At 63.3% G+C, this 20,232-nt stretch overlaps 5 protein-coding genes across 7 annotated transcripts; 2 read left to right on the plus strand and 3 right to left on the minus strand.

Moving 5' to 3' along the window:
* The first annotated feature begins 804 nt into the window (after positions 1-804).
* Positions 805-3,723, plus strand: TSPAN10 (tetraspanin 10). The gene is given in 3 exon segments (XM_032322173.1): positions 805-819; positions 821-1,413; positions 2,785-3,723. Coding segments are annotated over 3 exon segments (966 nt in total). The 3' UTR covers positions 3,143-3,723.
* A 1,238-nt stretch (positions 3,724-4,961) lies between these two features.
* Positions 4,962-6,027, minus strand: PDE6G (phosphodiesterase 6G). The gene is made up of 3 exons (XM_032322221.1): positions 5,861-6,027; positions 5,466-5,506; positions 4,962-5,038 (listed from the first exon to the last, which is right to left on the minus strand). The coding sequence occupies exons 1-3, from the start codon at positions 6,004-6,006 to the stop codon at positions 4,962-4,964; spliced, it is 264 nt and encodes an 87-aa protein (XP_032178112.1). The 5' UTR covers positions 6,007-6,027.
* A 3,471-nt stretch (positions 6,028-9,498) lies between these two features.
* Positions 9,499-10,931, minus strand: OXLD1 (oxidoreductase like domain containing 1). The gene is made up of 2 exons (XM_032322215.1): positions 10,801-10,931; positions 9,499-10,082 (listed from the first exon to the last, which is right to left on the minus strand). Exons 1-2 carry the CDS (start codon positions 10,858-10,860, stop codon positions 9,663-9,665), a joined length of 480 nt encoding a protein of 159 aa, XP_032178106.1. The 5' UTR covers positions 10,861-10,931; the 3' UTR covers positions 9,499-9,662.
* Positions 10,932-11,035: 104 nt separating this feature from the next.
* CCDC137 (coiled-coil domain containing 137) lies at positions 11,036-16,252 on the plus strand. Of its 2 annotated transcripts, none has more exons than XM_032322181.1 (7): positions 11,036-11,216; positions 11,552-11,685; positions 12,955-13,177; positions 14,532-14,614; positions 14,713-14,792; positions 14,959-15,182; positions 15,479-16,252. In XM_032322181.1, exons 1-6 carry the CDS (start codon positions 11,086-11,088, stop codon positions 15,178-15,180), a joined length of 873 nt encoding a protein of 290 aa, XP_032178072.1. In that variant the 5' UTR covers positions 11,036-11,085; the 3' UTR covers positions 15,181-15,182; positions 15,479-16,252. The 2 variants fall into 2 exon arrangements, with proteins under 2 accessions (XP_032178072.1, XP_032178073.1); XM_032322182.1 differs by having other exon boundaries at positions 11,555-11,685.
* Positions 16,253-17,918: 1,666 nt separating this feature from the next.
* Positions 17,919-20,176, minus strand: ARL16 (ADP ribosylation factor like GTPase 16). 2 transcript variants are annotated; one of them, XM_032322201.1, is made up of 5 exons: positions 20,035-20,176; positions 19,824-19,882; positions 19,304-19,417; positions 18,657-18,772; positions 17,919-18,517 (listed from the first exon to the last, which is right to left on the minus strand). In XM_032322201.1, the coding sequence occupies exons 1-5, from the start codon at positions 20,159-20,161 to the stop codon at positions 18,346-18,348; spliced, it is 588 nt and encodes a 195-aa protein (XP_032178092.1). In that variant the 5' UTR covers positions 20,162-20,176; the 3' UTR covers positions 17,919-18,345. The 2 variants fall into 2 exon arrangements, with proteins under 2 accessions (XP_032178092.1, XP_032178091.1); XM_032322200.1 differs by having other exon boundaries at positions 18,651-18,772; positions 20,035-20,138.
* Positions 20,177-20,232: the final 56 nt, after the last annotated feature.

The raw sequence follows: 20,232 nt of genomic DNA on the forward strand, positions 1-20,232 counted from the left end.
CGCATCTGCCTGCGGGTGGAGAGGGTGGGGGGTGGGGGCAGGCAGATTTGAAATCGAGATTGTCCACGAAGGGACAAAGGGGGGCAGAGTCAGCAGCTTCTCCACGAGCCACTCCTCTGGGAAGGGGGGGATGGGTCAGCACTTCTCTACTTCGCACACTTGGTGTGACCAGTGCCCAGGGCGCGGCTGAGCGTCCCGCTAGAGGGCAAGGCAAGGGAGGCCCCGACTCCCACAGAGCCCTGGTCTCCTGGCCCTCCTTCTCCCTGCCCTGGGAGCCTGGCTGGCCTGGCCCCGAGTCTGTGCTCAGAGTGGGGTCCTGCGATGCTAGGGCTGGTCTGAGTCGGGGAAGAGGAAAAGACAGTCCCCTGGGCCAGCCCTTCTGCCTGGGGGGCCTCCACCTCCTGGGCCCGGTGGGGAAGCCCTTCTCTGGACTGCATCGACAGCCCAGCCCACGCAGATGCTGTTCAGACCGCCTGCCACGTGCCTGAGCTGCGGGGCCCACGTCTTCCCTCACACAGAGGGGATGGAGGGTGCTCGTGTGTTCCTGGAACGCCTGCTTCCCGGGATCGCCTCACTTTGTCTCCCGCGAGCTAGCGGGGTGCAGCCCTCCATTCTGCAGGAGACGAGCCTTCCCATTCCCCAGCTGCCTGGCCGGGAGACAAGCCTGGAGGCTGGCGCGTCAGTCCCCGGCCATCTCGGGTCTGCGAGCCTTCCCTTCTCTGCCCACTGTCCAGCCTCTTCCCCGCTGCCAGGCTCCGACCCCAGCCTCGAAGACGTGACCCTCCCTGTTGATTATCCCAGATTATGCCAGTGAGGTCTCCCCCGTGTGCTCCTTCCTCCACAGGGCGCTGGGGGCCGGGAGGAGCCCCTCCCCGCAAGCAGCCAGGAGCCCCAAGAGGACCGGCTCTGGAGGGCAGGCCTGGGGGGAGACCCGGCCTCCTCTCTCCCCTTGGGAAGCAGCTGCCTGAAATACCTGATCTTCCTGTTCAACTTCCTCTTCTCTCTGCTTGGTGCACTGGCCCTGGCCTTCGGGCTCTGGGGCTTGGCTGTCAAGGGGTCTCTGCGGGGGAGCGGGGCAGCGGCCCTGCCGGAAGACGCCTTGCTGGGACTGGCGCTGGGGGGGCTGGCGGTCAGTGCCGTGAGCCTGGCGGGCTGCCTGGGCGCCTTCTGCGAGAACGCTTGCCTGCTGCGCTGCTTCTCGGGGGGTCTCATCGCCTTCCTGGCGCTGGAGGCGGTGGTGGGGTCCCTGCTGGTGGCCCTCTGGGGCCCGCTGCAGGACGGCCTGGAGCCCACGCTGCGTGCGGCCATCACCCACTATCAGGACGACGCGGACCTGCGCTTCCTCATTGACCAGGTCCAGCTGGGGCTGCAGTGCTGCGGGGTGTCTTCCTACCGGGACTGGACGCGGAACCCGTGAGTCCCAGAGCCCATGGGGCAGGGGGGCGTCCCCGGCGGCCAGCCGACCGGACCACACGGACATACTCGCACACGTGCTCACTTGTACACGCACACGAGTGTGTGCACACATGCCCGTGCACACACGCGGGCCCCCTGCGTGTTTCTGCCCCCTCCAACCGGGGACCAGGCGGACAGGGATCATAGCGGAGAAGCTGAGCCGGCAGACTCAGAGACTCAGCTTGGGGAGTGTTTTGGGTAAGGTCATCACACCGGATGTCTCACTGTCAAGTGCACTTAAGTTAAATGAGGGCATTGTTCTGGACTCCACAGTTCTCTCTCCATAGCGTGTGTGTGTATAAGCATCTCTGTGTGTACACGTGTGTGCTTGTGTGTGCGCACGTGTGTCTGTGTCTATTCTGTGTGCACGCATGTGCGTGTGCGTGCTTGTCTGTGTGCGTCTCTGTGCGTGTGTGTGCACGTGTGTGTCTGCACGTGTGTCTCGTGTGTCTGTCGGTGCATGCCTATGTGTGAATGTATCTGTGTGTGCATGTGTGTACGTGTGCATGCTTGTGTGTCCGCATGTGTGTGTCTCTGTGCTTGTGTCCGCATGTGTGTGCGCACGTGTGTGTGTCTGTGTGTGTGTTTCTGTGTGCGTGTCCGTGTGTGTCTCCGCATGTGTGTCTGCGTGCGTGTCCGTGTGCGCATGTGTGTCCACATGTGTATGTGTGCACACGTGCACGTCCGCATGTGTGTGTGCGTGTGTGTCGCGGGCATGTTTGTCTGCATGTGTGTGTGTCTCTGTGTGCGTGTGTCCACATATGTGTGTGCACGTGTGTCTGTGTGTGCGTGTCTCTGTCCGCATGTATGTGCGTCTACATGCATGTGTTGCATGTGCGCGTTGGTGTGTGTCTGCGTGTGTGTCTCCACATGTGTGTCTATATGCGTCTGTGTGCGTGTCTGTGTCCGTGTGTGTGTCTGTGTCTCTGCATGTGACCGCATGTGTGTGTGCACGTGTGTGTGTGTAAGTGTTGTCTATTTAGGGACACCAGGCAGGGATCGTCTAGTTCTGCTGGAGGACAACTGACCACGACAGATGGTCACGAAGACTTGAAAACCGGCCTCTTGCACCCAGCAGTCACTGAAGCATGCCAGCGTTCTAGAAGCATCCACATGTGTGCTCTTGTTCGTGAGCTGAGTGTGACTTTGGACTGGTGATTCCCCCTGAATCACCGGAAGCTGGCTGTTGTGTATGCACAAGTGTGTGTGTGTGTGTGTGTGTGTGTGTGGCCGTGGACATTGGGAGGGTCGGTGAGAGAACTTTCCTCAGCGCCGGGCCCGGAATGGTGGGCCCTGCCCTCTGGACCGATGCCCCATGTTCCCTTGCAGGTCCTTTAACTGCAGCTCCGAGAGGGCCCAGGCCTGCGGCCTCCCTGCCTCCTGCTGTGTCAGCCCCAGGGGAGATGGAGTAGTCGGCCACGACCCGTGCGGCTTCGGAGCTCTGGGCCCAGATGAGGCCATTCAGAGGCGGGTGCACCTGGAGGGCTGCAGCCTTGCGCTCCGCGGGTGGCTGCGCGCCAACGTCCGGGCTGCCGGGGCCTGGGCCATCGCCACTGTGGTCATCCAGGGCCTGGAGCTTCTGCTGGCGGCCCGGCTGGTGAGGGCCCTGGCTGTCCGCCAGGGGTTGGCAGGGAGCCCCAGAACCGCAGGGACAGAAAGGCCCACCGCCAAACCGGCCCAGGGCTGACAGCCCCGTGGGACCCCCAGGGAAGGTGTCCAAGCAAGCGTCCTGCATCTCAGACACTCTGGCCTCCTCCCCCCGCTGGGTCTCCCGCCCCCCAGGGGTCCCTTTCGCGGAGGGTAGGGCATGTCCACCTCCTTCCCAGTTGTTTGGGCCTGCGAGAACAAGTCCCTGCACCGCCACCTGACCTCACTCTCTCTCGGAGACTTTTGCCCTTGGCCACGGAGCACTTGCCAACCCCGCGTGGCCTGCGTGAGCCGCACCTGCCAGCGCCTACCTCCTACAGAGGATGCCAACGCTCCCCGGAGCATACGGGGCTCTCGGGGCCAGATGCAAGCCTGCTGTCGAGCCCCCGACTCCAACTCACACCCCCGACCGTCGCCTCCAACCTCCGGCTCCGCACACCTGGGCTCCCTACCTCTGACCCCATCCTGCCCCAGCCTCTGGGTGCCCCCCGCCACCCCATCCTGCCCCAGCCTCTGGGTGCCCCCCGCCACCCCACTCCCTGCTGCCCGGCCCTCTCCGTCCACTGTGGTGGCCACGGCGGGGCCCCGACGGGAATAAATTTTGGTGAGCTGCATCTTTTATGGAAAATGGCACCCGTCTCAGTGGGCAGTGTGAAGAAGCCTTCCGTCTGCGCGCCCACACGGACCCCCAGCCAGGCAGGGAGCCGGCCGCGGCTGCTTCGCCCCCTGCCCACGGGCACCCTGAGCGGCCTTCATTGCCTCGGGTTACCATGGCTTTTTCTGGCTTCCACATGAATGGGAATCTGTCCGGTCGCTGCCGTGTGAACAGGCCCCACAGAGGCACCTGGTCCCCACGGACACCCTTGGCGGGCGCCAGACAGCAACTGCTGCTAGCAACCATTTCGCCAGGCCGCCTGGGTGTGGCGTCCAGCGTGGACACCGCTGCTGGCTCACCAGTGGGCACCTGGCCAGCGGTAGAGGACAGCTAAGGACAGGCTGGCTGGGCCACTAAGCGAATTCCCTGATCTCCCCGCCCCTGTTTCCTCCCATGAGGCTGAGCTGAGCACACCCTTCTGGCGTGAGCTGCTGCTGGGCCTCGTCTGCCTCCTTGGTGAGGCCTGCTCCGGGGGCTGGCTGTGCACGCAGCTGCCTCCCAGCCTGGCTGGCCGGGCTGCATGGACCCCCAGCCTCCACGTCTAGTGTGTTTCCTTCCCTCTCAGCCTGGCCAGGCCCCTGCTGCCCCCACCACCCTGCTCCTTCGTCCCTCCGCCCCTGCTGGAGACCCATGCCCTCGGACCCTGCCCCCACCCACCACCCACTCCAGCCGAGTGAAAGAGGGGCACGCGAATTTTATTTTGAAACCAGGACAGCATGTGTGGGCTATGTTGGGTAGGATGTTTCCTGCTGGTGAGGGGTTTGGAGGGTGTTGGTCAGGCACCGCCAGGACTCCCCCCCAGGAATCCCCAACCCAAGGGCAGCAGCTGGGAAGGGCTAGTGAGGGGAGCTTATTCTCATCACCAGACACCAGGACAGGAGTGGCCTGTGACGAACATTCCTGGGAGACCCTGCTCTGGCTTTCCAGCCCTAAGAGAAGGTCTGTGGGCCAATGTTTCTGGAGGCTCTGCTTCAGCAGAGCCTGCCCGGCCCTGAGGTGTCTGGCAGGGAGCTGGTGCACTTCTGGTAACTTCTGGTAACTGGCATCTGGGGGCCTGAGGTTGCCACCCTGCAGGGGTCTCCAGACACAAACCGGGCAATCTGGACACCCTTGGTGGGGAAGGGGCTCCTCACAGGAATCCTGAGCAGGGGTCGCAGCGGGCAGCAGGGGAGATGGCCCTGAGGCTCCGGGTCAGGCTCTGGTGCTAGATGATGCCGTACTGGGCCAGTTCGTGGAGCTCCAGGTGGTTGAACGCCTCCCACGGGCAGATGACCGTGATGTCTGCAGGAGAAGGAACAGTGACACCGGAAGGCTCCTGGCCCCAGGGGCTCCCCCCACCCAGACCCTGTCGTTTGCACCCCAAGTGGTGAGGGCAGAAGTCCTGGGTGGAGAGCCCTCCCCGCCAGGGCATGCCAGCTTGAGGGTGTCAAGTGCTAGAAGGTGGGTGTAGCACGCCAGCGAGACAAAGGGGTCAGCAAGGCCTCCTTGTCACTTTCCAGTCCCTCCAAGTATCCAGTAAACCCACTGAATGCGAGCAGCCCCACCTCGGGGAGGCCCAAAGCTCGATGTTGGGGCGGAGAAAGCAGGACAGGCTTGGGGTGGTGCTCCAGGTGAGCTCTGGCTGGACAAACCGGAGGGAGTATGGGCCCGGCACACGGACAGGCAGGAGAGTGGGGGGGACCCGGGAAGAACCTGGCGGCCGTCATACCTGTTCCCAGACCTTCCATTCCAGGGATGTCGTCCCCAAACCTGCGGGACAGGGTGGTCAGGGCCAGTGGCCGGGAAGAGGGGAGTGGGGGTGCATGGGGGCACCCCTGTGCTTGAGTGTCTGCCAGTGTGCCCTGGCTGTGCGTGCGTGTGCAGGGACACACATGGGTGCGAGGGCTGTGGCTGTGGCCTAAGTGGCCGTGAGCATGGTCTCCAGGTCCATTCGGCAGCAACAGGTAGAGGGTGACAGGAGTCCCTGAGCCCTCCCGCCGCCCATGCTGAGGAATGGGGGACCCTCAGGACCCCGGCTAAGAAAGGGTGGCCAAGCCCCCTGCTGTAGGTCAGCACCCCCCTTCCTGTGTAGCCTGTAGGGCAGCCTCCACCAGCTCTGCTTACCCTTGGACACCTTTCTTGGGGGGCTTGCTCTTGAATTGTCTGGTTTGCCGCTGCTTAAATTTGGGGGGCCCTTTTCTGGGAGTGACGGGCCCCCCTGTCACCCTGGTGGCCGAGCGGATCTCGGCCTTGGGTGGCTCCAGGTTCATGGCCAGGCTGGGAGAGGCCCCACGGCAAACTCCGGCTTCTAGACTCCCTCACGCCGTGGGCTGGGGACACACCGGGGGGGGGGGGTCCCGGTCAGCTCCCTTGCTTCTGCCTCCCTTGCAGGTCTCAATCCAGTAGAACAGAGAAAGTCCTGAAACAGGAAACCCGGGGTCCTGAGCACGACCTCAGTGGTGGCCCCCCGCCATCTCCACGTGGGGCTCTACCTGGGGTCAGGCAGGAGGACCCCAGGTGCACCCCGCTCAGCTGTCTCCCCTTCTGCAACCCCACCCCAATCCCTGGGGGTAGCGACCCTCAGCCTCATTCCTGGCAGCACGTCAGGCATCCAGCTGGGCCAACGAGGGGTGACAGAGAAATGGAGGGCACGGTGCCCGGCAGGAAGGGCCCTGTCTCAGAAGTCCCGAGCTGAGCTGAGCAACCGCCACCTCCCGCAGTTTCTTCCCTCTGTTGGTAAATACCCCAGCCACTCACTGTGCTAAGAGGCTGCCCTGGGCACCAGCGTCACCTGCTGGTGTCCATGAACCCACTGCACAGGGCGACCCTCCCTCTGCTTCTCCCTGGATGTCCTAAGCCCCACTGACCCTGCTCAAGGGCAACCCAGCTTCCCCTAAGCCTATTAGCCCCAGAGGGTAACTCTAATCCCTCTGAGGCGCTGTGAGTCTAGAAGGTTCTGGGGTTAAACCACAGGATGCAGACTAGAGCCGCTGACACCACCCTGTGGGCCCCCTTTGCCACTCCAGTCCTGTGGGCTGTAGTGCCCGAGGCCAGCCTTGGGCTGCCACCAGCTGCAGGCTAGAGCCTCATGGCTGAGACCGACAGGCAGGCGAAGCAGGCTGGGTGGTGGGGTGGGCGCCCAGTACCAGGCACACCCCACCACGGATCTTTCCTAACGTTTATGCCCCTTGCCAGAAACTGCACCAGCCCAGGAGGACATACATGGGGTCCAAGCTGACCTGCGGCAGGCCTGGTGGTCCTGGCTGTTCAGGTCCCATCACCCCTACCCCCCACAGCTTAGATGGTGTAGGCTGCCCAGTCCCAGGTCCTGGGCCCAGTGTGCACAGCCCTGACCCAGACGGAACTCCTTGTCAGACGCTAGCCTCGTGGAAACCATGGGCCAAGCTCTCCCAGCGGCCCCCGCCGCGGTCCCATCTCTGGCTGAGGACCACTCAAGTTGGCTGAGAGTGCGTGGCCCAAGGTCCACTAGACCATTGCTGGCCTTGGGGACCACCTGCAACCATCCTTAGATAGGGGGGAACTGAGAGTGACCAGGTGGGGACCCCCTCTGACTAGGACAGCAGACAGACTCCTGTGGCTCCAGCCAGCAGCACGGCGGTGAGAAGCCCACCAACTCCCCACCGTCTGCACAGACATCCACCCCCCCCCGGGTAAGTGGCCACCAAGAGAGCGGCTGAGGAAGGTCAGGACTCACCAAGCTCTGGGCAGGTCTCGGGAGGCCGTGGGTGTGAATGTCCAGGCATCCCCCGGCAGGGGCCCGGCTGGGCATTTATCCTGCCTCTGGGTAAGCGGATTGGGATGACCCCCGACACAGCACTAACGAGATTGGTAGGGCCACTCGGGAGGGTGGTGGGAGGGCCCCGGCCCTGAGGGCTCCGGGGATGAGGGAAGGGCTGAGGATGGGACCGGGACAGGGACGGGACGTGCCATCGCGGACTGCAGGGCGGACGAGCTGCTTGTCTTGGAAATGAGGAAACTGTCCTGGCTGAGGTCCTGGGTATCCCCACTTTCAGTTCTCTGACCGCTAAAGCATCCACCTTCATGGCCCCCGAAGTCCCGTGTAGTCTGGCCACTGTCTACCTCTTGGACCTCCTTTCATCCCGCTGCCTCGTTCTCCATGCTCAAGGCCCCTTCTTCCACCCCAGGATCTTTGCACCTGCTGCTCTGTTGGCGTGAGGTGCACCTCTCCTCACTTGCTCTGCTCCCTCTTCCCAGGACTTCAGAGCCCTGCCCCAGGGTCATTTCCTCAGGGTAACCCCCCAGGATAGAGCAGGATGGCTTTCATAGGCCCCCACGGCAGCTAGAACTCGTTCACGCTCCTAGAGTTGTGCGTCCAGATAATGCTCCTGTTAACCTCCATCTTCTGTGTTGGAGTGGAACACAGCAGAGGTTTCTGCTGGACCGCAGCTTCTAGCCCAGGTCCAGACACGTCACAGATGGCCAGCCGGTGCCTATGAAACCAACCAATGGGCAGCCAAGACCTGCAGCCTCGTGACTGGGCTGGTGCTGCACAGGCATCCCTGACTGCCGTGGGCTGCGTGGAGGAGGAGCCCGCCTTGCTGGAGGGAGCAAGGCCAGCGGCTGCCCCGGCACGGGACTTCGCTGTGGCTCTGTCATTCCGCAGTAGCGCTAACTCCGTAGGATCCTTCAGATGCGCATGGTTAGGTGTACCCAGGTACATACAGACAACTTCCTATAAATCTGCATTTTGGAAAACCTCCACATCTCTGCGATAAGCCACCCTTCATGGAGCCTCAGAGCCTGCCAAGCTTTGCCGTTGTCCTTGGAGAAAAGCTTTCTCTTTCTGGGACGTTTTTGAATCTGTATGAGGCTGTGTTAAACGAGATGCTCTGTGAGATACAACCCAGTAGGTATGGGGCACCATAAACCCTGTTCCTGGAAGGCACGCAGCCATCCACAAAGATGGCCTGAGCCACAGATGTCTAACTAGGCCCTGCGTTTTGCTTCCATTCTCGCCCACACATCTCTACGTGACTCGCCAGCTTTACGTTAAAGGTTCCTACCTGGGAAGCCTGTTTATCAGCTCGAACCCCTCCTGAGTTCATCCTTAAATGAGGAGAGAGAAAACACAAAGTCCTCTCAACTCCTTCCCCATCCAGGCTACTGGTATGGGCGCTTGGAATTGCTGGGGGAGGGAGGTAAGTCGGGACCATGTCCGTGATGGGGGTGAGCAGGGGACGGGGATTGGCAGGGAGGGCGCTAAGAAAAAGCTCTTCCCGGGCAGAGTGGTCCCACAGCCAGGTCTGCAGCTGAGGACTGCCTTCCTTATTCACTCCAACTTGGCTAGCACCGGGAGGCTGATTCTAGGGCTGGTGCTGGAGGCCCTAGGTCAGTTGCCTGGGTCATCGTGTCTAAGTGGGTTGCAAGGACTGGGGGCTCAGGCCCCCGAGGGCTGATCACCAACCTTCTAGCTGGCTGGTGGGTGGGCATCTCCCCAGGGAGCCTGACAGCTGGAAAGACGGGGCCTTCCCAGGGGGCCGTGTCCACGCCTGCCAAGGGCTTTGCCAACAGCAACTTCATGGGCCCAGGCAGTCCTCTCTCTGCCACTGAGAATAACCACAGCGGACCTTGGGGCAGGACTTCTGCGTGTTGGGACATGGAAGGGGACTCTGGGGACGGTCATGACGTGGCTCGTCAAAGACATGGACCTTACTTCGCCCTTACAGTTGCCAAACCTGCAGGATCTCAATGAAAGTTCAAAGGCAAGCCGCACACGCTTTCTTTGACAACCTCACATAAGGCTTATTTATTCTCAGATCAAGTCAATCGATGATTCTTCCTAGTCCAGCCTGACACGAAGGGCCACGCAAGCTCCTTGATGCTTCCTGAGGAGGAGGAGGAGGAGGAGGAGGCCGGAGCCGGTGTGGGTGCTGGGCCCGCAGGCTTAGCCTCCGCCCCTCACTCGGAGCCGGATCTCCACCCTGAGGAAGGCCTTGAGGTTCTCGTCGGCCACGTGCTCCTCGAGGGCAGCCAGGGCTCGCTCCCCGCCATCCTGGTAGTGCCGCAGCAGCGCATCCGCATACTCCACCCACACGCAGCTGGGGCAGCCGCTCATGCAGCAGTTTGTGGGGGGCTGGAGGTCAGGTGGTGGGGGGTACAGGGGCTCAGGGGCGGCCCTGCCAGGCATGGACGACTTGGGTGGCCTGCTGCCCTCAGCACCTGCCTGAGAGCCCTCCTCTGCAGGGTCCTTCCGGAAATCTCTGTGGCCTTCACAGGCATGGACAGAGACACGCGGCCTGCTAAGAATGCTGCCGCTTCCAGGAAGCCTTTGGCACCGGTCCCAGTTGGAGAATCCACGCGGCCCCTGAGAAGACACACGCTGGTGAGCCCTGCCGGCCCCCAGCTCCAGGGAAATTTCAACCCGGGTCGCTGGCGGGGGCTGCAGGCGCCCCCCCATTCCTCACTGCCGGGAGATCTTGGACTGCAGACTCGGGTTCCCGTCTGCAAAGTGGACACAGGCCTGGAGAAAGGCTGGGTTCAGGGACAGGCACTGGGCGTGCACTCCAGCAGATGGGGCCTGGGGGCGCCCTGGCACCCCTCCTCCTTGGGCAGAAGTGGGGGCGGGTGGAAGCCCGCGGGCTGCGGCCACACAGCAGCGGCTCCCTCCGACCCGTGCTGCCGCGCGCCGCGCCTCTGACCATCCTGCCTGACGCGCCGCGCCTCCTTCCCTGTCCTCCTCCAGCTCACCCCGTAAAGATCGCGAGGGCAGCCTCCCCACTTCTCCAGCCCCGGCCCCCCAGCGTCCGGTCCCCTGCTTGCTGGTGTCCGGGGCTCTCCACACTGACTGCCCCCGCCCTGCCTTCCTTATTCACTCCAACTCCGGCGAGGAGCACCAGCTCCTCGTTCACTGCGGCTCTCCCGAGGGACTGGACACAGCCCGGCCCGCGCGGGGCGGCGCTGCCCGCGGAGCCGGGGCTGGGACAGAACGACAGCAGGCGGCGCGGGCCCGGACTCTCTGTCCCTACCGGGCCCCCGCCCCCCCGAACGCGCCCCGCCCCGGCGCCCGCCTCGCCGGTACTTGCCGGACCGCGGGCAGCGGCGGCCACCGTCCGGCCTCCCGCAACCAACCTCCGGAGCAGCATCACCCGCTGCCCGGCCCGGGCGCACGCGCGCACGCGCGCCGCAGCCCGAGGCCCCGCCCCCCCCGAGCGCGTAAGCGGCGGCCGCTCTGGCCAATCCCGGCTCGCCGGAGAGCAGCACCGCCCCAATGGTCGCAGAGCTGAGCGCAGGAAGCGGAAATGGCGGTCGTGGGGCGGGACTGTGCGGAAGGGCGGAAGTGGCTTACTGTGGGAGCACCAGGCGTGTGGATGGCGCGACTCGGGCGCCGCGGTGCTGCGCCCGTGGGGCCGGGGGAGCCGCGGGGTGCTGGGCGGCCGCGGGGGCGGCGGCAGCAGGTGCGGGGGACGCCGCGCTCAGCGCCGTGGCCCGGACCGCGCAGGTGGGTCTTAGTGCCCCGCCGTCCCTACCTGGCCCCTCGCTCCGTCCGGCCGCGGCTGCGTGGGAGGATCGCCGGGTGAGCGGAGGCGCGAGGGTCCCCGGCGCGGCACTGGCCCCTCCCGGGGTGCGGTCCCCGCCGTCCTGCGGCTCCGGGAGCGCCGCGCAGCCCAGCGTCCTGCGAGAACCCAGCTCGGGCGGTCTCCGGGGAGGGTGCTCCTCGCCTGGCCGCGGCAGCCAGGCCGGCCCCCAGGTTCGCTTTCCAGGCCCAGCTGCGGTGTCCCGGGTTCTGCTTCGGCCGAGCCGGGGCGCGTCTCACCGTCCCGCTCTCGCTCCCAGCAGAGGAGAGAAGCAGGCGAATTGCAAGCCGCAGAACCGCGATGAGCAGGAAATCCCCTTCCGGCTGCGAGAGATCCTGAGGAGCCGCCAGGAGATGGGAAGTCGCGTCAGCAACCGGGAGCGGAGGAGGCAAGGTAAGCGCGGGCTCGTCCGGGGCGCCGCAGCCCCGGGCGCCCCCGTCCGCTGAGCCGCCGAAGTGCTGAACGGCCTCGACAGCAGCGACCCGCCCGCGCCCAGGGCTCCGAAGGTGCGGGAGCTGTGGAGTGCTGACCAAGCCTGGCGTCCCCGGGCCCCCGAGGGGCTGGCGGAGGGCAGTGTGGTTTCACGGCCGCTGTGAGCATTGTTGGTTCCCCTCCCAAGCCGTGGAGCGCCATCAGGAGGGACGGTGGGTTCAGACTGACTTTGAGGAAAGATCCCCGCGGAACGATTTGAGGGAGTGGACAGGGCAGGCCAGGGAAGCTCTTGCAAGTGAGAAACGGCCGTTTCTTGGACGGGAGTGCAGAAACAGTGGGGCAGAGAAGTGGATGTTTTCTGGAGGTTAAGGAGGGACTTGATCAGACACTCCCCCACCCCTGGCCTGGAACTGCTCACCTTTCCGACCCCTCACCCAGAGGCCAGGTTGGGTGCCCCCCTGTCGGCCTGTGTCAGAGATAGCAGTTGGGTCATTTGGGGGAAGGGTGTCTGGCATGATGGTGTTTCGTGTATATACGTGTCTTCCCAAATACAAGTTTTATCATTTCTTTGTAAAGCTCACGCTTTCCTTCGGGGGTTATACGCCCGCCGAAGACCTAGCGACAGAAAGAGGCAGGGAAGGTGAGAGGAGGGTGCACACTGGCCCCGGTTTGAACTGTGCGTTACTGGGCTGGCTCTTGCTTTGGGATGTTGAAGACAAACACATGCGTGGTGAAGCAAGCAGGGGTGGAAGGTATGAGGTACGGTATAGCCTTCTCGCTGTCTCTGGAGCCTCCTCTTCCGCCTTGAAAGAAAGCTCTGTTCCCGTTCTGCCGTGCCTGCCCGAGAGGAGCACCCTGTTCGTTTTCCCGTACTTGCAATGAGAACGCTACCCGTTCCTCCTGCGCCGCGCTTAACGCCCTGGGTTTGCGCGCTGAGATCTTCACATGCACGTACACTAGTTACTCACCAGTCTTCCGTGGGTGGTTAAATAACGTTTAGGTTCTTCTCGGTTTTCTTCCTTGGCCGAGCCATGGTGGACATCTGTGATGTGCAGCGGTGGGCTGGGGGGCTCCCACCCACACGGGTGCCTGAGCTGGGCACCGTGAACGTTCAGCGGCTGTCGCTGGGCTGCCCTGACTTGAGTCTGGTCTTCCTTCCCTATGGCCCCGGGCAGGGAACTGAGCCGGCCAGCCTGGCGCCACATCCCTGACCTCTCCGTTTGTCCTCAGCCCAGGTGGCCTTCAAGAAGACACTGGAGAAGGAAGCAAAGGGAGCGGAGCCAGACATCGCTGTCCCCAAATTCAAGCAGAAGAAGTGGGAGTCTGACGGGGCCTACATCCAGCGAATGGAGCAGGAGGCCCAGCACGTGCTCTTCCTCAGCAAAAACCAGGTGGCCCGACAGCCCGAGGTGCAGGCGGCTCCCAAGAAGGAGAAGTCAGAGCGGAAGAAAGCGTGAGTGGGGTGGGGTGGCAGCCCCGTGACTGTTCTCTGCAGCGGTAGTGCTTTCTCGCTGCGGGAGCGCCACCCCGTGATTCCGGGGGAGCCTGGAAGTGAAAACTTGGTCCGTTGCCGAGTGTTTTTCTCTGCGTCAGAGCTTTTCAGCCTTGGGGGTTCAGGGAGTCTCTGAGCCCACGGAACTCTGAAGGCCTAGCTCCATCTTTCCCTTTCTCTGGAAAAGCATCAAGGGGGCCCAAGAGCCAGGTGAGGTCAAGGGCCTGTTGTCCACCCTGGCTAGTTGCAACAGAAAGGGGGAAAAAGACAAGGCTGGTGGTCCCTCAGGAGGGCTTGCTGGCCCCTGGGGAACCCCACGCAGCTGTGGGGCTCCCTCCGCTTCTGACTGGCTGATGCCACCTCCTCTCTGAGGACCTGGACCCGGATCGTTGCCCTGAAAGAAGTTTGAGGCCTTCAGCTGTGCCGCACACCCGAGTCCTGCGACCATTCAGCCCCAGGCCTCATCTGTAAAGCGGGGAAACGGCCATCTCCAGCCAGGGCCTAATGAGGTCCTTGCAGGGGTCCTGAGGGTGGCATCCGGCACCAGGAAGGAGCCCACTGCCAGCTGTAGTGCCCCTGCCCCCAGCCCTGAAGTCTGGGAAGGAAGCCCTGTGCCACCTCCCTGGGCCTGTGGGCAGGGGCGGGGAGGTGGTTTCAGCAAACAAGGGATTTTCGAGACGTTTCTGCCACAACTGCAGTGTTTGAGATGAGCGGATCCCAGCTTTCATCAGAAGTTTCTATCCCAGCTGTGGGAGCTGGAGCTGGTCAGCAGCCCCACGGTGCTGCCCGTGTCTGAGCGCCCTGTGCTTGTGGTCAGGCCGAGTGACAACAAGCAAGTCACAGAAAAGTGGAAGCACGCACTGGAGCCACAGCTGTCTCTCACACACAGGGCTGCCCTGAGAGGCCCTTCAGAAGCAGCGGCCCTGTCGACACTTGGGGCCAGTGACTGTCAGCGGCAGGGCCATTCCTTGCGGCACAGGGTGTGGGACGACAGCTGGGCCTCTAGCCTCTATCCGAGATGCCAGGAGCACTCCTACCCCGCCCCCCCAGCTGTTGGGACAACCCAGAGTGTCTCCAGACACTGTCAGAGGTGCTCGGGGGGCACCATTGTCTCCCGAGAACACGGCCGTGGGACCCAATGGGCCCTGTTCTGCATGCACGGTTGTCGGGGGAGGCGGTCACCAGACTGGGGACTTGGCGGCAGCCTGCCAGCCTGTGCTGTGGGGCACCTTCCTGGGCAGGGGTGACCTCCGCCTTCTGAGTCCTGTGAGATGAGACTTGGGGAATCTGAACGGCATTGTGCTTTCTTCCCCAGGTTCCAGAGACGGAGGCTGGAGAGAATCCGGCGGCGAAGGGAAGAGAAGGCAGCGGAGAGGCTGGAGCAGGAGCTGCTCCGAGGTAGGTCTTCAGGGGCCATCGTGTGGGCCCTGAGCACCTGGGCCTCTGTGGGGACCGCGATGGCCAGAGGCATCAGTTTTGCCCCTCTGCCCCTCCAGACACAGTGAAGTTTGGCGAGGTTGCTCTGCAGCCCCCGGAGCTGACCGCCCAGCCCAGGACAAGCACAAGCCGGGACCAGGTAAGTGGGGGCAGCTGCCCTGGGTGTCCCCCAGGGCCACCTGGTCCAGGGCCTACACGCGGAGTCCCACATTCTCACTGGGCATCCAGCTGTTGGACCAACGTGGGCCCTTTGTTACCCCTCCTCCTTCCTGAACTGAGCCTCGGTCTCCGTCTCCGTTCTTCAGCCTGGGAGGAAGTCGCTGATGCTTAGGAGGCTTCTGAGCCCTGGCGGCGTGTCGCAGCCGCTGAGCACGTCGCTGGCCCGACAGCGGATTATCAGGGAGGAGAGAGAGCGGGCCGTGCAGGCCTACCGGGCACTGAAGCAGCCGCGGCAGCCGGGGCTCAGTCAGCACAGCCGGCCTGCTCCCCGCACCTCACTTACGGGAGGAAGGCGGACGCCTCTGTGATGGTGAGAGCAGGGCCTCCACCCCCGGCTCAGGGAGGGCGGCTGGATGGCCGGAGCACACGCTGGCACTCCCACGCCCCAGGTGCTGGCTCTCCAGCGCAGGAGAGGGTTTCCGGCCTTTGGCCTCTCACTTTTTCTCCCTAAGATGGCTTTTTTGTGAGAGACCCTTTGCCGGGCAGTCTCACACAGGGCATTATCTGTCCCAAGTGTCCATAGAGTGGCCAGCACCCGTTTGGGATGGACACAGCCGGTCAGGCACACCTGGCATCACTCCTCGCAGCTTTGTTCTGAACACACAGGTCTAGGCTCCGCTACCCCAGGACTGCTTTACGGAGAGAGGACGATGCCACAGTCCGTCATTCAGCGCCAGTCCATGGGAGACACTGCAGACTCCATGGGCTGAATCCATAAGGGAAGCTCGGTGTGGTTCAACGGCACAGGACGGCTTGGAGCACAGGCCGGAGCGGGGGCGGGGTTGGCGTCCGGGCCACGGAGAGGCGCGCTCCTGATGCCGTGTCCCTGGAGCCAGGTGGAGTCCACCCACACTCTCACTGGGTATGGAGACAGGACAGCCCCCATGCAATGTGGGTTTGCCAGGGGGGTTGTGTTCTCAAGGTCTTTGGGGAAAGAAGAACAGGTCTGAAGCAGCTTGAGGGCAAGGGCAGGACCCTGGCCCAGGACTTTCCCATGGCTAAAAGGGCTGTGTGGGGAATTCCTGCCAACGGCAGGGCCTGGCAAGGTTTGAACCTTCCAGCAGAACCTAAGGAGGGAATGCCCAGATGTTGCACGGCACAGACCTCTTGGCCGTCGAACACAAAGGGGGAGTCCTACTGCCCACATCCTTGTGAGGACAGCACTGGTCCCCTTTGGGCTTGAACAGCCCGGGAACAGCTCCGTCTCAGGCTTGGCTAGGGTGCCCTACAGAATGTAGTGTAGTGTGCTTCTGTGGGATCCTTTTTTGTTTGTCCCTGTTTGCAGCCTTTATAATGTTTTGTAGTTGTTTTCTGTTGTTTTTTTTTTTTTAAATTAAAACCTGAGTTGGGGCGCCTGGGTGCTCAGTGGGTTAAAGCTTCTGCCTTCGGCTGAGGTCACGGTCTCAGGGTGCTGGGGTCGAGCCCCGCATCGGGCTCCCTGCTCGGCGGGAGCCTGCTGCCCCCCTTCCCTCTCCCTGCCTGCCTCTCTGCCTACTTGGAATCTCTGTCAAATAAAATCTTTAAAAAAACCAAAAACTTTCTGCGTTGAAGTGGTTTCTGTGACCAGGGCTAGTGTCCCAGGGCTGTTTGTGTGTGGCACGGGCCTCGTCCCCGACATCGGGTACCCAGGAGCCCTGGGTCCACTGTGGCGGCAGATACGTGTGGCGGTGGTGGGGCAGGGGGTGTGCTGCTCCCTCAGTGGTTGGCACCCTTCCCGCGCTAGGATTCCAGGTCGGGGGCAGGGTGGCAAGACCGGGGTGAACATGGTCCCGGAGGGAACCCATGCTCCTGGACACGTCGCCAAGCGTGGCGTGAAAGCCAGAAGGTGGGAATGGGTTGTGGCTAGAGGTTTGCTTTTCAAAACCAGGTCCAGCTCAGCCACAGGATGCAGTCACCTCGAGCCTGTCAGTGTCCCAAGAACTCACCAACTCGGCCCAGGCTGGCTTTATCACGGGTGACCAGGCCCAAATCCAAGATGGACCCCAGCTTGGGGTCACCCCTAGAGATGGAGCCAGGTGCTTGTCTCCTGAGTGTGTGCTGTGCTTAAGTTGTCTGAAGGGGGGTGGACAGCCAGTTATGCTGGGTACCAAACTCAAATCCACGAGGACTCCGTGGGCGAGGCCACTGGCACGCGCGGCTGTGTGGTGTGACTCGGAGGGCAGTGACAGCAGCGTGCAGCAGTAGCAGACCTTCCCAGGGAGGAGTGCTTCCACGCGGTGGCAGGCGGACTTGGAGCCCCAGCGGCCGGTGGTCTCTGCCAGAGCTCCTCTGAGGCATGATCTGCAACCCCTGCACATAATACCCCCTGCCCCCAGCAACGCGGCCGACTGGAGACCACCCTGGTGGGGCCCAGGCCACCACTCTGCTCTGCACGACGGGGTTCCTTCCCAGCCCAGCTAGCCTCCACTGCCAGCTGGGACAGAGAAAGCCATTTGTAGAAAACGCACCACCACACCCAGGAGAAGGCTTCTCAACCAACCGCAGCGGCCTAACACCTCTCCCTGGAGCCCTGGAAGCAGGGGAACGGGACACTATTTCCAAAAAAAGTCTTTACAGATATAACTACAGATCTCGAGATCATCCTAGATTTAGAGTGGACCCTAAATCCAGTGACCCTATAGGTGTCCCTATAAGGAGAAAAAAGCACATGAAGACAGACGCAGGGATTCCAGGTCTGCAAGTCCCAAGCTGAGTTATATCAAGAATGGCCGGCAGCTGCTGGAGGCCAGAAGAGAAGCGAGGAAGGCATTCTCCTTCGGGGCCTCCAGAAGGAACCAGCCGTGCGATCAGTGTTTGACCTCCACAACTGTGAGCGTAAATCTGGGTGGTTTTAAGCCACCAAGTTTGTGGCACTCTGTGACGGAGGCCCCAGGACATGAATGCACCCTTGTTTTCCTGCAGGCCCCCTCGGCGGGAATCAGGATGAGCTCGCCGGGACCTCCTACGATCTCAGAGCTGCCCTCCACCTCGCCTACCTGCAGGACCACTACGCCCTCCCCCGCGACGACCGACCGTGCACTGAGCAGAAGAACCAGTGAAAACACCATTCTCATTCCGACTGCACGCTCAGATCTTTCTGACAACAGCCTCATACAGCGGGGGTCGTGTTGTCAGCCTGTCACAGACTCAACAGGTACAGCCTGTACCACATTAAGAGGCCGTGTTTGTGGGGTGTGCAGTCCAAACAGCTCTGGGAAAGGGAATACACCCCGGGAGCGTCAGCCCAGCATGGGCATAGGACACCCTGTCCACCTTCCAGCCCTGTGGACGATCTCTTTCAGAGACCAGCTGTCTAGAGTTTCTGGAACTGGGGTTCCTCCGTTTACACAGCACTGCAACTCGGGCCAGAAGCCCATCCCCTAGACTTCTGTGGAGCCATCCTGCCCCTGTAAGAGCAGATTGACGGAGACCAAGCAGAGCTGTTCTCGGTCTCCTCCCCAGGGCCGGCCAGTGGCGCTACTCCTGGCAGTGGGTCAGCCGTCGGCTCTGTGGGTGTCCTGGAGCCAGCGCAGCACTGCCGCCAAGCCAGTGCCCCTGCGGGCGCTGATCTCCACCGTGCTGACGTTCTGCCTGGCAGAAGCAATGATGTCTGGGAGCCTCATCAAGGACTTCATCTCCTCCACGGTCATGTAACAGGGCAGATCACTGGAGCAGAAAAAGCGCTCTGTCCAGGTGAGCTGCCACAGGCCCATCCCAACCCCCGCTAAACGCCCCTCCATGGCTACGCTCCGAGGGACCTCCTCACGGGGGGACCCCAGCGCTCTCCAGGATGACAGACCCGTACATCTTATTGAAGAGTATCAAGACCGACGCTCCTGCGAGTTCTTCTGCAGAAAGGAGACCCAGGAGCTGCACGCAGGACGCAGACAGCTGAGTGGGGTTAGCGGCGTCCATCATGAACTAGGGAAGAAAAATGCAGAGCAGGGCCACCCGGTGAGGGAGACAGTCCTTCCCGAATCCCCTTCCTTGAGCGTCATAACCTGACTCAGAAAAGCAAAATGACTTTGAACAAGGGGCCTGGGGTCAGTGGAGGTAAAGAGAAACGAGTCGCACGACAGTGACCCGTGGCCGCTTGTTTCCGCCCGTCCAGGACTCTCTCTACTTACGTGGCATCCGTTCTCCCAGGCAGGGCCCGGGGATCTGGGGCACAGGCCGTGCTAGGGGACGGGCCATGCAAAGATCAAGCACACAGAACACGGGCAGGGGAGCGGTGCAGAGAGCAAGCTCGCTGCGGGCAGAGGAGGACCCCTGGGCCCGCAAGCCCCACGTGGGCTGTCAGGTCGGCGCTCCGACTGGGCGCCAGGGGTCCAGCTGGATTTCCAAAAGGAAGCCGGCGACCAGCACAACTGCCCGGGAACCCAAACTCCAGCCGGTGGGGAGTGCGGTCCGGCACCAGCCCGCGGCTGAACAAGTTCTCGGCTCGTGACCTACCAGGAGACAGCGGCAACTTCCGTAGTAGCTGGGCCAGATGGGTCCCATGCAGCCCCCCAGCTCCCGAACGGTGACCCTCCTCGGCACCACGATGTCCGTCAGGTCGGTGCCCACCTGTGCAAAAACCCCGGGGCACGACGGACACAAGCGCTTCCCCACTGGGAACTCCTGGGGAGGAGCGCGCGCCGCCGTCCGCGCTGGTCCGAACCCCACGGTGCCCGTTCTCGAGGGCCGAGACCCTGCCGCCCCCGCCAGCAAGGCCGAAGCGGCCTCCGGAGTCCAGGCCCGATGCCCCAGAGCGGGCTGCGGCCGCCGCTCCGACCCCCATCCGTGCGGGTCGCCTCTGGGGCGCGCAGGGGAAGCAGCGCGACCAGGGGCGCGGGGCGGGCGCTCGGGGCCCCGCCAGCCGCCCACCCACGTCCGCCGCAGCCGTGCCCGGGAGGCAGGACGCCCCGCTCGACCACCGCCGGCTCCAGCTTCCCCTGAACCCCGCCGCACCTGCGGGAGCGCGGAGGCCTACCGTGGGCCGCGTCGGCGGCGGGTCGCCCAGGTCGCCCTTCCCATCCCCGGAGCTCAGCTGTGCGGGCAGTCAAGGATCCCGAGCGGGGAGGGAAGGCGGGCGGCGGCCGCACCCCGCCCCGGGCCCCGGCCCCGCGCCCCCGGGAGCACCCGACGCCCGCACAGCCGCCCGGCCCCGCGCCCGCCCGGCCCCCGCCGGCGCGGAAGGATAGTCAGCAGCCTCTTCACCAACAGCGTCTTCCCGACGCCCGCCGGCCCCAGCAGCAGACACATCACGGCCGCCGACCCCAGCCGGCCCCCGTAGCTCGGCGCAAGTCCCGCCCTCCGCCCCGCTCTCATTGGCTAGGCCTCACGTCCGAGCTGTTCATTGGTTCTCGGCGCCCAATCGGCGCACTGCGTCTGGGGCCAGT

Source organism: Mustela erminea, chromosome 18 (assembly GCF_009829155.1).
Source record: "Mustela erminea isolate mMusErm1 chromosome 18, mMusErm1.Pri, whole genome shotgun sequence".
Lineage (NCBI taxonomy): Eukaryota > Metazoa > Chordata > Mammalia > Carnivora > Mustelidae > Mustela > Mustela erminea.

Excerpts from the sequence above, each read along its gene's own strand:
- PDE6G (XM_032322221.1), bottom strand. The coding sequence starts at position 6,006 with ATGAACCTGGAGCCACCCAAGGCCGAGATCCGCTCGGCCACCAGGGTG. Across the intron at positions 5,507-5,860 it reads CCCAAGAAAGGTGTCCAAGG|GTTTGGGGACGACATCCCTG; the intron begins GTAAGCAGAGCT and ends CCTGTCCCGCAG. Across the intron at positions 5,039-5,465 it reads AATGGAAGGTCTGGGAACAG|ACATCACGGTCATCTGCCCG; the intron begins GTATGACGGCCG and ends CTTCTCCTGCAG.
- OXLD1 (XM_032322215.1), bottom strand. The coding sequence starts at position 10,860 with ATGCTGCTCCGGAGGTTGGTTGCGGGAGGCCGGACGGTGGCCGCCGCT. Across the intron at positions 10,083-10,800 it reads CCGCCGCTGCCCGCGGTCCG|GGGCCGCGTGGATTCTCCAA; the intron begins GCAAGTACCGGC and ends GTGTCTTCTCAG.
- CCDC137 (XM_032322181.1), top strand. The coding sequence starts at position 11,086 with ATGGCGCGACTCGGGCGCCGCGGTGCTGCGCCCGTGGGGCCGGGGGAG. Across the intron at positions 11,686-12,954 it reads CCGGGAGCGGAGGAGGCAAG|CCCAGGTGGCCTTCAAGAAG; the intron begins GTAAGCGCGGGC and ends GTTTGTCCTCAG. Across the intron at positions 13,178-14,531 it reads AAGTCAGAGCGGAAGAAAGC|GTTCCAGAGACGGAGGCTGG; the intron begins GTGAGTGGGGTG and ends TTTCTTCCCCAG.
- ARL16 (XM_032322201.1), bottom strand. The coding sequence starts at position 20,161 with ATGAGAGCGGGGCGGAGGGCGGGACTTGCGCCGAGCTACGGGGGCCGG. Across the intron at positions 19,418-19,823 it reads CGCCGCCGACGCGGCCCACG|GTGGGCACCGACCTGACGGA; the intron begins GTAGGCCTCCGC and ends GTTTTTGCACAG. Across the intron at positions 18,773-19,303 it reads GAAGTTGCCGCTGTCTCCTG|TTCATGATGGACGCCGCTAA; the intron begins GTAGGTCACGAG and ends TTTCTTCCCTAG.